At 35.0% G+C, this 18,361-nt stretch overlaps 1 protein-coding gene across 1 annotated transcript in view; it reads left to right on the forward strand.

The window, feature by feature from the left end:
* The window catches only part of brinp3a.1 (bone morphogenetic protein/retinoic acid inducible neural-specific 3a, tandem duplicate 1), a 53,903-nt gene that overhangs the window by 17,108 nt on the left and 18,434 nt on the right, over positions 1–18,361 (forward strand). Inside the window, exons 3-4 of the mRNA XM_055058674.1 lie at positions 3,207–3,397; positions 6,815–6,999. Of these exons, the coding sequence (XP_054914649.1) occupies positions 3,207–3,397; positions 6,815–6,999 (376 nt within the window). The remainder of the gene's footprint in view (positions 1–3,206; positions 3,398–6,814; positions 7,000–18,361) is intronic.

An 18,361-nucleotide genomic window follows, 5' to 3' on the forward strand; every position in this document is an offset into this window, starting at 1 on the left:
TGATATTGTGAACAGTAGAGTGATTCTACGAAAATAAGGTTAGAGAATAACATAGAGGTTAAATAGGTTTTGCACTATATTCAGTACACTTTTATAAAGCTATACAAGGGAATTTTCTTGTGGAGATGATGTTTTCAGAGTATGAAAGACAAAATGGTCTTGAAGTTGGCATTTCAAGGTGTCTTCATCTTATGTGATCTTAAGGAGGCTTTATTGTAAACGACAGTGAATGTAAACAACAGCCTCAGTGTGTAGTTCTTATATTCACACTTTCCTCACATCTGAGACCTTGAGAAGGCGGCCAGCATTTCCAAATTCTGCATGTTATGTAACAGATAGAAATTAAAAGATCACACAAATAAAAAGAAAACAATTCTTCGACCATTAGCCTCTGAGAAAGTTCCTCAGTTCAATGTGAAACAGTCCCAAAATACAAAAAGCAGAGAAAAGAATCAAGATTGGGGAGTAAAATTCTAAGTGTGAGGAATATAGAACTCCAAATGCAGCACACGGATAGCTGTCTGTTGTGTGAGCTTTTTGGACATGAGAAGTGTGCCTTTGACTAGGCCGTGTGGGTATGGTTTTGCATTTGTTAAAATATTGTGTCTGTGAATATATACATATGTTCACAAGTCACAGCATTTCAAATGTATTTGTCATAACTGGTGATTTTTATAGTATGACATCACCTTTTTTATTTGGCTCTATTTTATTTTAACAAAGTAAAATGAACAAGGTTGAACAATTATTAAAAATATTTTGTCATAGATTATTTATGAATGTTGCAAATTGTATATTAGTTTTGTTGACTTTATCTTTCTTAGATTGCAATGATTTAACTTAAGTTAGGTGGTAATTGTTCAGTTTTTAATAATCTTTGTTTTTGGCTTGTTCTTATCTGACTTATGATGAAGAACAGCTTACTTACATGAATTGTTTTTCCTCATGAATGTGTGGCTGTATCTAGGTCATGGAATATTGTTGGTTTTATTGCTAGATTTTGTTAAACATTTACTACACTCTTCAGTTTAGTGCCCTTGAATGTCCACTTCCATCGTGTCAAAAAACTAATGAAGCTCAAGAGGCAAATGTTCCATAAGAATTTGTGGAAAGACAGGACTACACAGGATAATAAATGCTAGAGTTGAAGTTATTTGGCAGAAAAAAGGTGGAATCTAATGTTAAGAATTGCAAAGCATTCATGAACAAGAGACTGCTTCTTTTTGAAGGACTAGCATTTTGGATCTACAAAGTAGCTGCATAAAATTATTTCTTCACAAATATTCTTTAAAGGTCTGTTTACTAAAGTATCTAATGGTTGTGTTTTGGCTTGTTGAGGGCATCCGTCTATTTTCTACAGTTAGGATTGTCCATGGTTGTGCTAAGTTAGAGAAGAAGTTTCTTTCAGATATTTTATCCAATGCATGAGATGGACAATTATGAAATACAACACACAATAAAGCTCCCCTCTGAAGGCAATTTAACAGCGTTTATTGATGATCATGGTCAGCACTTATGAAGGCTGGCCTTGTTTCAACACTAGCCATAAAAAACACCCTTGCAGCTGTTGAATAAAGTAATGTATTGATTAACGTAATATATTGTTTGCAAGAACAATAAGAGATAGGTGCAAGTTAGTAATTCTTCTTACTCTGAGACTAAGAATACAGAGGTTTGCTTATTGAAAAAGAAATTGCTTATTGTTAAAAAAGGATTAAATCAAGACAGAATCTCAGAACATTGCTAACAGAATGTTCCTGATGTGATGACATGGCCATGAATTGTTTACATCCTAGACATTTGCCTCATATTCAGTCATTGTGATGATCTTTGCTCAATAACATTCAATTTTCCGCATGAAATTACATTTTGAAGTCAAATATAAGCGTTGTCTTGTTTGTATTAATGTATAAAGTCCAAACAAATTCATACCAACAAGTTAATTGTATTTGAGGGAAATATTGATATTTTGGAGTGGTCCAGACAGAGTCCTGATTGATTCAGATAGAGAGGGAGCAAAAATATTACCACTCTGGCAAAGAGGATTTCCAGCAATGTTCCAATGCATGGGACTCTTTCAGATAAATTATGTAGACATACAAAAAGCTGGCCGGCTTTTCAAAAAGTATACTTGATTGCTGTAATTTGAATGCAATTTTTTTTTCTCCATTAGTTATTGAGAAGGGTATACAATTTTGACATGCCATTTTTTGAAAGAAAAAATCCACAACTTATTATATTTTACTGATGCTCCTTTTATGTTGTTAAAGTATTTTCAGGTATCAAAAATTAAACTTAATGGTTCAACAAAAATCATTTCTGCACTAAATATGAAAGGGTTATAAACAACTCTGAGCTCAACAAGGTTTCTATTTCTATAAAATTCCACCTATTGAACATTTGCAAAGAGAGAACACTTGGATAGATGTGATATGTTATTTTTATGTCTCTGACCAAAAGCTAGGTGATCTTGCCAGAACCAATTCAAAGGTCGCGGATCTTTCTTCTGCTAGGCTGAAAGAACCGTGTTTGTTACCGGCTGTATTTGAATAGTGCTAATCTACGCATCAAGAAGCAGCATTCAGTCTGCACTTGGATGATAAATGCAGTTGGCATACACCAGAGCCAGGCTGAATTTCAATAAACCACATATGAAGCTAAAAGAGGGCCCCCAAAGCAGCAAGACTCCATCTATGATTGTAGCCTTTTCTAACCACAGTGCCTCAAAAGCTGACTCAAGATGAGAAAGATAGAGCTATTATTTAAAATTGTTTCAAAACACAATTTTTTTTTCCACCATGGTGCAATCCAGTTCCCTGAGTGGCAACTTGAAACTGCATTGGATTGTTCAGATAAAGTCGTTGCACGAGATTCACTTAGAAGTCATCACCGTGCGAGATGGGCTCTGGACTGCAGGATTCAAAGTGATCAGCTTTCACCTGCTCATTTCAAAAGTAAAACAATATATCCGACTCCTTCCCAGATAACCACAAAATACTCTTCACAGTGTTTTCATTATTTTTTTGTTTTACCGTTACCAGTTTTGTTTTGTGATTTTAATAAAGAAAACTATTTTGTGAAAGCATCCATGTGGCATTTGCCTATTTCTTGTAATCTCTTTCAAATCAGCCTCCATGCTGTATTCATAGAATTTGTGTTATGTGTCCTTCACTCACACAGAGCATGCGTTTGTATGATATTTGCAGGGAATTTGGCCGTTGGAAGGTGAACAGCTTGGCCCTGGAGAGACAAGAAAACAATGGCTTTTCGTTGCCGCTGGACCCAGAGTTCCTCCAGACCATTAGGCAGCTGGGCAGGAGGCCCAGTCTCAGAGCCATCACTGACAACCTCATCAGGAAATACGGAACCCACTTCCTGCTTTCCGCAATGCTGGGAGGTAAATAAAACAAGACGGGCAGTGTTTTTATTTGTTGTTACTGACCTGCCTTAACAGACAGGGAGAAACAGAGCGGCAATGGGGATTTTATATGGCTGAGACGTGGAAGAAAACCTCCTTTTGACACAGTTTTAAAGAAATGCAGTTTGATGATTTTATACATTTCACCATTGTTGAACTTGAGAAACTGACATAAACATGAAAACAAATAAAACACAATACACATTAGATGGAAATTGCCAATTGAATTGGATAAAAAAGGTGAATAAATTACATTCATAACAATTGATAGCATTGTCAGATCCATTTCTTCTTCAACTTTAAGGTAAATGATTTTACATAGAAAAAAAAACACTTTTTAAAATTATTTTAATTTCAGAATGCTACAACGAATAAACTGGAACAGCTTTCATTGTGGTCGTAGAAAGAAGAGATAGCTCCTCTGGAGTGAAATTGTTTGGGCTCATGTTTTGTTATTAAACATGCAAAACAAATGTCTTTGATGTTTCTATTGAAATAAACTGCCACTGGATCCTTTCCAGAACAATAGATCTAAGTTAGCCGGAGTACTGCAATGTTCAGCACAGCGTCTGAGGCTATCGTGTGCATTGTCTCCTCCCTTTTGCTCCTCTGCTGATTCCTTTCATCCTTTTGTATTTGTGTGGAAACTCTCAAATGATGAATACCAGCAGTATTAAAAAAGTAAATTGCAGTGTTGCCCATTATTTGCTGGAAAATAAGGGAGATAAACAAATTCTGACAAACAGCTCACAGCATTACCTCTGTCCTGTTTTACGGATCCCCTGTAGAAGTTAGTTAATATTTCAAAGTGACTTGTCAAAAAACATGGTGTGTATTCTTGTGCCTAAAAAGATGTTAACTCTATTTGCATTAAATATGTACAATACTAAACCTAATTCATAATACACAAGTCGCATCCCTTTGTTATTGCCAGTTATGTACTTTTCTGCAGGGTTTCTAGTCCAATGTGAATTCAGTTTCCAATTCTTTAAAGGTACATTTTAAGGGCTGGAACTTCTAATGCTTGAAATTTTGATTAATTGTTGAAAAAAAAATGTAACTAAAAAACTGCATGGTTTAATAGCACTTCAGTATGTAAACCCATATACCATGTGTACTGGTGTTTAATTAAATATATATGATTGGAAGTAATTGCAGAGATAATGATCTGCGAAGCACTCATCCTCATTCATCTTTAGCTGCTGGTGGGGAGAGAGTAGAGGCCAGTGCTCTACAATCACCATGTCACGTGTTTAAAGTGGACTATTAACAGGACTGTTCGTAAAGTTGAAATGTGCTTGCGAGAGTAATCTTCACAGACGATTTTACTCCAGAGTCCATCAAATATGTGGTGGAATGAGACATCCTGACAAGGTGGAAAAACTAACAAAATAAAAAAACAATAAAACACTGAAACATGTGTTGATAACGAGGATCAACTTAGACTTTGAGTCATATTTTTCTGAATTTACCTGAATTAAAATGAATAAATTGGAACTTAACTGCATTATAAGAAATCAGCACAAAACATAAAGAAATTAAATAAATGATAATTACAAACTTTTAAGTGTAGCAGATATGCAGAGGATCTCTACAAAGGGACAAATATGTTTTGTTTTTTTTGTTTTTTTTCCAGGGTAGCCCATATGAAGACTGCATTTTTTTTAATCGGTAATCTTTATGCTAATACAAAATTCTTTCAACATTATGATGATGTGTTTAAAACAAATATAAATTATTTTTATGTACTTTACTCTTAAGTGGAATTTTGGGAGGATATACATTTCGAAACTGTGTCTCCACAATCCATACGGCACAAAAAAGGATGTTTTGAAGACACTAAACAACCAGTAATGATTATGTGCAGGCTTATGTGCTCCCTAATTTTTAGAATGCAGTCCCAAAGGACAGATTCTGGGATTTTGTCTTTTCTCAATATAAATTCTGGAAACTTTTCCATTTAACATGATTGGATATTTGTGAACACTCTTTTATGTAGCTATGGCACATCAGATAGAATGTCACATCATCCCAGCACCTTTGACAAAGCAGAAGTTTCTGACACCCAGAGAATAAAGTAGATCAAGTGTTTCAAATCCTGGATATCCATCCAAAACTGCAAGTTCACAGCTTGCTTTGCTGTTTGTGTTGCTTCATTTTTCTGGCATAGAACCACCACTTGTAGATCAGTGGAACAGCATGGAGCTGCTGGCTTCAGTGTGCAGTTGTGTTTTTGCTTCATAAAGAGGATAATCTAGTTCCTACAAAACAAAAATAAAATAAAACAGTCCTACTAAACTTCAAATTGTCTTTGAAGAGCAAAGAAAAGTTTCATAATGAGAAATAAACATAATTGTTCAAAAGAACTTCATAATAAACATTTCAAGATACAAAAAAGTCATGTGTAAATACACAACAGCAGCCATATTTAGCCAAATTTTTAAATAGGGCATTTTTCTCTGATTGAATACAGGCAAGTCAGATAAACACAAAACATAATTTTTCCAATTCCTCTAAAAATAGTAAAACAAAGAAGTCCCGTAATTTGGGCTTTTTAACTACATCAACCAAAACTTGCATTTCATGGTCTCTCTTGTTCATTAAAAAATAAGTAAATCGCTGCCACTTTTCCTACTCTCCATAAAAAGGGAAATATATTGCGATTTCTTCATTTTAAATTTTATCCACAATTTCTACCTCTGTCAAAGAAAGTGCAACACATTACACTATTATGTTTTTTAAAATCAGAAATGGTCACAATTAGCATCTTCCGGTCAAACCCTATGGGAAGCTGAAACTGGTATCGGCCTTGCAAATCGTACACTACACATTTGCAAGAGATTCTTCTACAATGAAATGTGTGAAATAAGGAGAGATACTAAAACCACACTGCAAACTCATGAGTAACATCATATTTCATTAATGCATAATTGTGATAATACATACATATATTATTTTAAATGAGAAGAACTGTTTTGCTGCAGACATGTTAACAATAAACTATCACCAATAATCTGGTGTCTGCAAACAAAAAACACTTTTCCCATAAAACCTAATCCCATTAGAACAGATTTTTTTCTATCGATCTTCCACTCTTTACACAATCTACCAATGCACTGTCCTCTGAGAGCTTTTGCTCATTTTTATTGGAAGATATATTCCATGAAGTGTCTTGGTTTTAGCAGCACTTATTACATTGACATTTAGGCTGAAATAAAATTTACACATTTGGATTTTAAGGTGTTCTCACACTCTTATGTTTCTTGTTCCGTATGATGGCCCACTAGATGTGTTCAGGTTAGTTCATCTACATTAAAAATATTATGTGTTCAGAGGGTTATGACTCATAAAGAATGAAGCTAGTCTATGTGTCACTGTCTGTGTCTGTGTCTGTAGGGGAAGAGTCCTTAATGATCTTTGTGGACAAGAGAAAGTTGAGTCGGACGTCTGAAGCGAGTGAATCCAACGGCACAGCTGTGACGCTGGAAGCTCTGCACCAGCTGGCTGCCTCCTACTTCATTGACAGAGAGAGCACCTTGCACAAGCTGCACCACATCCAGATCGCTTCCACTGCCATCAAGGTAAAAGCCTTCTTCCCACTGGGTTTCTATTGAAGACAATGACACAATTAGTTTATACCAGATTTAAATTAAACTCATTGTTGGATCTTTTCTGTTTTTTTTTTTTTTACTTGTGATTACAGTTTTTGAATGAAACCAGTTTCAAGTAGCCATTGTATTATTTGTACAAACTTGTGTGTTTCTTTATGCCAGCTGGTCAGAATAAGCTCCTTAATAAGATGCAGACTGATCTATAGTCATGCTTCTAATTGTGTTCCATCTCTTGAGGAAGAATCAAAACCAATTAAGTAAATCATAAACACCTTATGACATACAAATAACAAACTTTGACCTGCTCCAGGCATTTTAGTATGATTGTAAAAAACGTACTTAATCAGATTTTGAAGCACATTGAAATTCTGTCATACACACAGACTAATACACTAGAGTTACTTTCTTTGTGCTTTTGATGAATTAACCATTAAAAATGTACGCACTTTAAGATCTCATCTAATGTTCTTGCTTGAAATTGGAGACCACACTTTTAATGAGCCAATCAATTCATTACTGAATAAATTTGCCAAGAAAATAGTGTACATCTGCAGTTGTCATGGGATTTTTTTTGTCCTTGATAGCAAATAAATTGCATCTATTTACCTGTCTAAATTTGAAAATCCTCAAAAAAGACATGAAAGTGAAAGTATTCAATTTGGCTGAATTTATGAAGTACTTACTCATTTTACCAAATTCACTGCTTATGGTTGTAATTTTTCTGTTATTTGCTTAAATTAAAACATTTTATGTTATTTAAACAGACGCATGTCTCGGTGACATCTCCGCAAGATAGTCAGACCACTTTCTCTGTCAAATATTGAATTACAATGTGAGGACAACTTTCATCAAAGGGCAAAAACTGAAGAAACACACCTTAACAGCAACAGGCTCATCAGGGGTTTCCAACTGTTCCAGGCAACGGCCTCCAAAATGGCAATAGCTTGTGACTGGTGAGCCTTTTTGCAAACCTACAGACAATTCTACAACATTTGCAAAGATTCATAGTTTTACATTGTTTTCTGAATTTTTTTTTAGCATTAATGCTGTCTCATACCTTCTGATTTTCCTTGGCAATGAGTTCTGTGGTGGGAAATTTTACCAGGTAATTTATTATGACTTTAATAAAATTATTATCAATATTTAACCAGATTAAATTTTCCACCACAATACCCTCCTTTGATAAGAAAATAATTATATTTTTTTTCTCACTTACATACATTTTGCTTCTCAAATAGACAGGCCATTATGGGGGATGGCATAACAGGAAATAGAACTTGAATGTTTCCAAAAATCTGTTGAGAGGAAGTTGACCAAACATATTTAATCATTGTTTCTAAAAGGTTGAACAGGAGAGGTACCAAGAGTTTGTAGAGAAAGTGAAGTAGTATCCCACCAGACTAGTTGCAGTTGCAGGGTGTGTTGTCTACCAGTGACAACACACCTTATACAAAAAATAGATTCCTGGGGTGGGTGACAGTTGTTTTAGCTCACTCACTTGGCCAACTTACACTTGGTCAAGTTACTCATCAAGTGTGTATCTCTAGATGTTTACAGTTTATTGTGTAACTTTCCTGTATTCTTTCAATAAATTGGATTTACTCACAATTTAAGCAGACCCTTCCTGATGAACACAGTCTTAGATGCCACGTAGAGAAGAAGAGATCATATGTGGCAATCTCTATTAACCTGCATAAGGAACATCATTTTCAAGCATGTGACTTATTTCACTTTCCATTACTTTCTGTTTTGCTGTATGAGCTGTGCTTTTTGTTACAACAGTTTTGGTAGTGTCCTTACAAACATCACATTACCTAACATTTGTGATATTTTAATGTGAGACTTGAGGATATAAGCATGCTCGGTGAGGAAGCTTCTTTTTCGTGTGTGCTTTCATAAGCTCACATATGGCACAGCCTGCTTTGCATATAAAGATATGCTTATGATATAAATATCACTACATCTTTTACTGCTTAATAACTTTGAGATGAGTACATTCATCACTGTGTCAGTTGTTATCCAACAACATAAGCAGAATAAGTTCAGTTTGTCTTTCTCACCAGCATTTTTAGGCATTCTGAGGAAACATTTCTCGCACAGGGCTTTATTGTGCTTACACTTGCTTGCGGTAAACAACAGATTAACGTCACAGAATGAAGATAATAAGAATAACCCTCTGCCACACCAATCTGAAGCACTGCTGGCTTCCTCTGCCTTTTTCCTTTCCCTGACTGTATCTGCTGGTGCAGTGACAGTTTGAGACTGAAATATTCTCTGACCTCACTGAATAATCTATATTTATACTCCAAGACTTTCTCCATAAATATTCACTTATTTACTGGATTTAATTGGTAGTGATTGCAATAATTGTGCGTGTTGGACTTCAATAAGCCTAACACGCACAATTTTTATGTATGTGAAGCACTAAGCATGAATGAAAAAAAAACAATGTTATTGTAAAAATGCATGCCATCAGTAAAGATTTTATGAGATGTTAGAGAAGAAGGGACACTCTCGAGTAAACAGAGCTGTTAAATAAAGAGCTCAGATCATTTTTTTCTTCACAATGTCATTCAGGCTGAAATTAAAGACAAAAAAAACCAATAATTATTATATGTGGAACATTCTGGTGCTTTAAGCATGGCAGTTTTATTAGCTGTGACATACAGCCCCTTGGCTGTATAAATATGCTCATTTAAACATGTTTGTGATCAATTCTTAGATCGTCTTCCTGATGATCATAATCTAAGCTTTTGGTCAGCTTCACATAAGGATTTATATTATTGAACTGTAATATGTGAACGTTGTTATTCATGCTTATAGCTGTTTAGGTTCAATGCTGTTGCAGTGCAACTGTTAGTATGTATTTTTATTGCATTAATTTGTCTGTCTCCTTCAATACAAGCAGCTTTGTAAAATTTATGTTTGATATTTAAAAATAGTTGCTAAGAAAATACTATTAGCAAAAAAGAATACATTTTAATATTTATACCATGTTTGGTTATGGCTTGGGTATACCTTTCTAATCTTCCAGCTGAAAGACCAGATTCTGGATCAGAGTCTACATTAATGCAGTAAGGAAAGGATAAGTGGTGCTACCAATCCAAAGCCATTTTGGGTGAAACCTACATGCTGGAACGTAACCGCTTTTAACATTATGGTAGCACTTCTGATTCTGCAACGCCCACATGCTGTTTGAAAGCACACAGTGGGATGGCAATATGGTACCTCAGTGTGAGGAATAAGTAAAGGGCAGTTTCTTTTTACAGCAAAGTTGAATTCCAAAAATCTGAGGGTTGCCTCCTCTGAACTGGTGCGAAACCTAAGTTACCATGGTGATCTGCTCAGGCTGAAAGACCTGCATTTGAGACACCGAAAACTCAAACTCTGGGCTTAACCTATTCATCTTACTCTGTAGTTGCTCCTTTGTTTCGTTCTACTTAATACTTTCACATTTCATTTATAACCTGAAAGGTAGGCGAGCTGGTCAGATCTTAATGCGTGTGAAGCCAGAGTTCACATGTAGGATTTTAAGGCCTGTTTTTGAATCGTGGATCCATAATATCAACATTTGTATAGGTCCTATTGGGCTCGTAGATAAAATAAATATGCCTCATATAATAAACATGATCAGGCTAAAAAAGGAGTGCATATTTTTCTAAATGCTTCTTCATTATGTCAACAGTAAGATTTGAAAAATTATTTCATGCTGATCAATTGATTAGTCTCTCAATAAAATATATAATGATACATAATAATAAGTAAATATTCATCAATTTTATACTTCAGACGTAAAAGAGAGATTAGAACAAACTAAAATGGAAAGAAAATTCTAGCATAGCACTGAAATATGTAGCACATACACATGCACCTCTTAACGTTATTCAGTATTCTATCATTGCCGGCCATATTTTCTATTACACATAACAGTACATTGTTGGAACATGATGTTGTGAGTGGGTGGAAACATACATTAGGAGCTCTTAGCTTTCTGTTTGAAAAGTAGACACATAATTCTATTCTCCTCTTTCAGATCCAGCTACACCGGGCTTGAAAAACTAGATTATCTGCCTTTTTTTTTTTTAAACTGCAACCCATTTTTCATTGATGTATCCTTTGTGACGCTCCACTACAGAGTCCATCAGAGATAAAATTGTACTTTCTCTAAAGTGACTTGGGAGGGGATGGTGAGCTGATTTGGCTGCCACCCCTGAACCAGAGTGCTGCTAAAACCCCCCTGATTAAGATAAATAGAGAAAAAAGCCCTTAGCGGTGCATTTGTTTTACGGCAACTTCAGGTGACTGATGTGAGATATTCAGAGCATCAGCTGCCACTGTTATTCTAAATGAGGCTCCCTTCCTTTACCCCAATAAAGTCAGATGCCAAAACAAAGCAGCCTTTAAGGCAAATGTGGATCCTCTGGTTGTATGAGATAACATATTTAAATAGCAGGAATGCCTGACCTCAAACCCTTCAGGACTCAACACAGCAGTGGAAGAAAATAATCAAAAAAGAAAAGAAAATGAGATAGGATGAGTAAAAAATGGCACTCCTTTTACACAGAGTGATGAATCAGTCCTTCCATTTCAGTAATTTCCTTTGAGAGCCACTGTCATTTGTCAAACATTGTGTGGTATGAGTTAGGGTGTTATATGCAACTGAACAGAAGAGATGAGACAAGGACATGAAAAGACTTTATCCACAGGGCCTTTTTGCCAAGGTTTTACAGAAGCTGCATTTTCGCAGGAAAGTTTTTGCTCACCTTTATAATAGATAGTTAAGAGTCCAGCCTCTTGTGCATTGAAGATGAATTAAATATAAAATTTGAAGACAAAACCATTGGCAATGAAGAGGTGTGAAAGAGAATGTCTATTCTAATTTGCAGTGCCATCCTTGAGTGTTCAGTCAGTCATGTGGTGTCATACCTCCTTTGCCTGAGTCAAAGTAAAACTCAACCAGAAGAAATTACAGACCTGCTGAAGCACACCTTCAGGGAACAAACATTTATGCTAAAAACGGAACATCTTAAACATGCCTGTTATCTAAAAGATAAAGTATTTAAAAATCTTTACAGATATATTTCACAGGACAGTTGACAAATGTTTCTTTTTTGTCCCCAAATCTACCTATTTACATTATAGCAAGATTTACAATTTAGAAAATATTTTAGATGTGGCTCCACTCCCCAACAATTACACGGTTGAAATAGCTGCTTGAGATCTTGTTGCATTAATCAGAATTTTGATATCTGATGTCACAAATGAAATGCCTTCTGCTATTTACCTCTTAAGAAGTGAAGCACAAAAAGCACAACAAAAATATACACTTAGATTTACTCCCATTGCTTTTCAAGTCACTGGTACTTCCTGAAAAATTGAGGATTTCTTTTCCTTTGCGATTATATGACCACATACAAAATTTAATTCCAATATGTGCTGGCATTTTTTTTCTTTTCTTTATCTATTTATAAGGCAACCAGCAACTTCTATTTTCTTTCTCTAGATTTTTTCTTCCTTCTTCTTTTCTCCTCCGTGTCGAGAATAAGCCATGGCAACAAATTAGGTTTACAGCTTGAAAATTTCTAAAAGAAGGAATAAACTGACAAAACTTATCACCAATGCAAATGTGGATTTACCCATCTCCCAATTCTGCTGTGATTAAGCGAATGACAATTCTTGAAGGTGCAGCAAATGAGGCACTTTTGAGATGAGGGATGATTACCATGGAATATTAATGCTGTCTTGTTCTTTCTTTTCCTCCAGTAGGCATAAAAAGCAGCAATTTGAAATCCATTGTTGCTTAAACATCCGACAACAGATGCTCCTGGTAACATTCTATGTCGTACTGTGAAATTATTCATACGAGGAATGTGGGGTGGTGCTGAATCTTCATCAGTAAAATCTTCTCGTCTAATGGGTCTTATAATAATATTGAGGTCCTTCCATTGTTAAATAATTAATGTCCCTGTGAACCATGGATATCAGTCAAATGTGTTAACGGCCAAGTTATGTGTTGCCTTGGCAAGGCACACCATTAAGCTGTCATTCGTTCATTCTGACTGGTGGGAAAAGAACTTTGCTGTGTTTTAAGATTTTTGCATTTGTTATTTATAACCAATTGGCTGCATCATTTTGTTTCATTAAGTTTATTTTATTTGACTTGTTAGCCTTTCACTTTACATCTCAACTCAAGCTCAGTGAATCTAATGAAAATATACATTGCATTAACTTACGAAATTCTAACATTTGAAATCAAAGCTACAATTTACTCTAAATACAATATTAAACAACCAGCAGATAAAGTAAACATGCCTGAACTCAGGGTGTCCAACTGCAGGTGTATTTTTGCATCTCCAGGAGAAATGAAGTGCATAAAAAAAAAAAACAGCTGTGCAATGTTCATTTTTTTTCATTTGTGGGGAAAAAATCCAAGTACCCCAGATCAAGGAATGTGGTATGTTGGTGCCGAACTGGGAAATAATCAAAAAACTGAGGAAAGTGTCACACTCCAGCTCCATATGCATTCCACTTAATTTAATCAATGTTTCAGCCCTCAGGCCTTCTTCATCTTGATTCAGAGCTTGATCAGTGTGATTAAACACAGCTAGAAGAGGGAGGCCTGAGGGCTACATCAGAAGAAAAGTGCAGGTTAATACACTTTACTGTATCGAGCTTTGCAGGCATTTTCTATCTTTCCAAGGCAATGGCCCTTTCAAAGTTTCCAAAATCTATGCTTTTAAAAGTTATTCCTGTGTTTAAATAAACAAAACAAACAAACAAACAAAAAAAAAAACGTAAAAGTAAAGTTTGTTTATGGCCATACATCAGTTCAAGACAAGTGATTTTAAAAATGAGTTGCATTCAAGTCATACTTGAACACCGAAGTTGAGAGAAATATAACTATAATTAATGGATCTGTACACTTGTTTTTCTGTTAAATTTGTCATTAAAACAAAAGCAACTGGGAACACTGTCACTAAATTAGCACAGGGAAAAGACTAAAATTGTTGCTTTTGTTGGTGAAATACTCCTCGTCACAGATGTGTTTTTAATTTCATAGTCATTATCTGTTTTTGTTGCAGCGATAAATCTAACTTGTAAAAATGACAAAATTAATGTTCACAGATCCCAGTTGCAACTGTAATTATTGGATTATTGGAAAACAGAAGTTCACCATGGGAGACATTAACTGAAAAGGCATATTCATAGTTTAATAGCACATTGACATGGACATTATCACTGACAGGGGTGGAGTAAAGTTTGAAAAAAAAAAAAAAAAACAACATTGAACATTGTTGTCCCAACAATGTTGTTGTTGATGTCTTGGGACATAATTGTAAAGTGGAAGGAAATATATAAATATATAAATGGTTTTTCTAGTTTTTCAATGTAAAAGCTAAAAACTGTGACATCATCCTAGGTCAGTACTTTAAAGAATCACTTTTCACTTCAATACAGCTGCAAGTTTATGTTCCAACTAGACTTTTACATCTGGAAAATGAAATTGGTGCAGTTTTTTGTTTTCAGAAATTGTTTTATTTTTTTTCTCCCCATTTTTTATGAGATTCTAATTACAAATTAAATTATCTCTGACACCATTGGATATAATCACAAATCATTGTTCAGATTTGTATTGGTCAACATGTCATAACTCTGTATACGTTTTCCTTAAATTTTTAACTAAGCACTACTTTGTCTTGGTCTCTCGAGTATATCAATGCTTGTGACAAATGTGCAAAATCTTAAGAGGTATGGATTAGAAGTAGACAGCAATACAGCAATGTTTTGTTATTGCTCAACAAAAAAGCACCAGAAAAACAATAACAAAAAACACCTATTTTCTATTCCTTTTGCAAAAGCTATGAGGATAAATATTTGTTAATTCTGCTTTAGGTTCACTGAGGGAATCTTAATCTTCATAACATTATTGCTAAGACAGATAAACACATGCAGTTAGTAGAACAGGCTGGAATGTTGAAAGTCATATTTAAACAGTAAACATACATCGCACGGCAAACCCTGAAGGCAAACTGAAATTCATTGACATACTAAACAAGTCACTTCCATTTTATGGGCATCACAACTGCTTATTCTAGGAAAGCCTTTAAGTGCAATTAAATGTTCCATTAAATGCAGCTGTTAGTTATTCCATCTCAGTCAGCACAATTATTTTGTACTCAGTTATGGCACATTAATAATTCACCCACCAGCCGATCAATGTCATTTGTTTATCATGTTGTCAAGATAACTTCAGCATTTATCTCTTAAAAAAAACAGCTGCTCAAAGAGGAATTAAAAAGTTCTAGATGATACAAAGAGGATTTAATTTTTTATTCTCAATTCTGCGGTCGCTTTCCAATTGAGAAGGCTGACTGTGCACACGTGCTCTGCTCCACTGGGTTCTTTTTTGCAGATGGTCTCATTGCTATGCATAGAGGAGACGTCTTTAGATTTGCATTTGGTCAATTTTCTTCTTTAAGTTGGACATCTGTCTGGAGTGGAATTTAATCTGCCAGTGCCTGTGGAGGCTGCTTAAATTTTAATTAATTGTGTTAACGCACTAATACTAAAAAAGAAAAATGGAAGTCAGTTTCTCTCCCTGCAGGACTCTTTCTCTAGCCTGTTTTGTTAAAATGAAAAAGGAGCAGTAAGTACAATTAAAGATGCAGAGAGAAGAACTTTCTGTGTACAGTAGCTGTATGACAAAAACATATATACAAAGCTGCCAGCTTGCATTATTTCTCATGCCTTTGTGCTGTCTGTATTTTCAGCATTGACCTTGTAGCTCTCAAAAGCAGATGACAAGTAAAAGGTAACTTTTCTGCATGCAGTGGCAAAACTCTTCTTTTTCCTTGTGCCTGACTGCGACTGGATGCTTGTTGTCATTAAACAAGCAAGGTGGCGTTGTTACTTCTTATTGACCTTTGAGAAAATATTAAAAACAGATTCTGTTATGGTGTTTGGCAATAATTTGCTGGAGACAGCGAGGATGATGGATTTACCTGCAGGATGCCAGTTTATCTTAGCTATGCAGCCTGGGTGTATGGATCCTCTACATCAAAATTTTCTGTCAAGAATGATTGAGCTCAGTTTGTGAAAAATCTAAATGTGAGTTCAGGGCGAAGGCAATATACTAGTGTTTTAATAAATGTGTGCTTGTATTCGTATCAACAAATCTCTTTTGCCTTCTTTGGTCCTTGGGTTTGCTGTTGCATTTTTTAAGACCTGAAAAAGATACTAAGTGATCTGCTTTGTGCCAGTGTAAAAAGAAAATTACTTAAGTTGTCTAACTTTGAGGTTTTGTTTTTTTACTAGTACAAATGACAGATTTAGTTTTTAAGCTTCTTCGGAAAGTTCATTTCTGGCATATATCCTAAGACATGTTCGTGGGATCATACTTCTTCTCGTCAAGATTTTCAGGGATGTTTAGCTTCCATACCTTTGTTTTCTTTAATGCATATGTGTATGTGTTTAATGTTATGAATTCTTTGGAGATATTAACTGAAGACGGCTTGCTCTGAGCAGTTATGAATGTCTTTTCCAACAAGAAAACATGCACTAAAAAGTTATCCGTTAATATTCTGTAGATTAGTGGTGCATATAATATGATCTAAACAAGCACTAAAAACTAACTCAATAAAGCATGTACGCAGGGTCTGTTGACTTTCAAGTGTGTCCAATGTTTTATGCATGTCCACTAATTCAACTTATTCATGTGGCAGCAGCTGACCTTACCTCCCATTGGATCCAGATTAATGGAGACCTCTGACTCATGATTACTAATTCAGTGTAAAAGTTCAAATCATTATTATGGATAAACTAGAAACTGACCAGCTCTAGTTCAAATTTCTAACTTGCATGCACTGAATATACAAGAATAAGTAAGTTCTTGTACAAAATGTTGACAGAATAAAGTTTTCTCTTAGACAAATCCTGTATGGACTTTCTGGCTACAAATTAGGTAGATGGAACATTAAATATTCTATTTATTTTAGTGTGTCAAGACAGAATCAAACTGTTTTTTAAAAAAGAAGGCACATAAATTGTCAAAGAGAACAAAGATAAATAAAACACTGAACTGCACTTAACAGGAGGTAGATAATCGACCCTTACATCTTTGAAGTCTGTGCCTATAAGCGGAATAAATAACTACAGCCCAAAGACATTATTGCAGCACTATACCATGTTTATGCTCTACTCAGTTACATTTGCACACTAGGTATTTAGTGCATAATCACTCAAGTTTAAAAAAACTTGTAGGTTTTTCACTGTGCTATAAAATAGGACTATCTAATACATCATAATGCCTCTTTAAAGCCAACATTTTGTCCAGTTTTAATTTTTTTTTAAATTTCAGAATATATCACAACATCCAAAATTGTGACTATAGAGCTTTTATTTGAAGTTATTTAAAAATAAGCAGTTCCTCATATATTAACTTGCCCATTCCTAGAAATAAACAGTTTCAGCTTGAGTGGAACTGATCATGAGTTATCTACCACAGCAGTGTCATAATGTTCATTTTACCCTTCATCTTCTCTCGGTAAAGCTGGAGATAATTACAAAATATTTAAGTGAAATACAATATAAAGAGTGTATGTAAGTTCAGAGGAATAACAGTTGCTAGAGTAAAATCAAGATCAAGTCTTGTCATTTTGTCACTTATTTCTTGTTTTTTAAACATGTTACATTATCATTAGACACACTTCAGAAATTCCACATCTGTTACCAAAACTGCCATGATTCCTTTGTCTTGTACCTCAGTGCTCTTTGTGTTTAAGGTTTATTATCACTTTGAGTCCCGTAACAGATGAGCTACAAAGCTCTGACTACAAATCACAGGTGGTGGGAATTTCCAGAGCACTTATTTTATTGGTTCTTCAGCTCAAAGAGATGATTACAGAGTGCTTCTCAGAAGAATGCTTGTCAGATTGATCTGCACAATGTTAGCACAGACTTCTTTTAAGTGTTGTGTAGCGCCACAAATTTGTACCACAGTTCATAAATACAAAGTTGAAAACAGAGCAAAATCATAGTGCAATGTATACATTTTCCCTCCTCTCAAACTCCTACACATTCAACCCTTTTCTGAGTCAATTAGCATGACTCCAAACAAAATGGCCTTACCACTTCCAGATGGAGCTTCCAACACTCCTACTCATGAGAGAACACTCTTGTACATGTCTTGTTAAACGAGTTAAATATCACTAATTGAATGAGATAAGGATTTGCTCCATGTACAATCAGTTGCTTGTCAATGTGTCGATAATGAAGAAAAACAACAGTGATGGTCATAAAGTGGCCGTGACACTAAATTAGAGCCAAGGAACAT

The sequence above is a fragment of the Poeciliopsis prolifica genome, unplaced genomic scaffold (assembly GCF_027474105.1).
Source record: "Poeciliopsis prolifica strain line A6 unplaced genomic scaffold, Auburn_PproV2 SCAFFOLD002, whole genome shotgun sequence".
In the NCBI taxonomy this organism is placed as follows: Eukaryota; Metazoa; Chordata; class Actinopteri; order Cyprinodontiformes; family Poeciliidae; genus Poeciliopsis; species Poeciliopsis prolifica.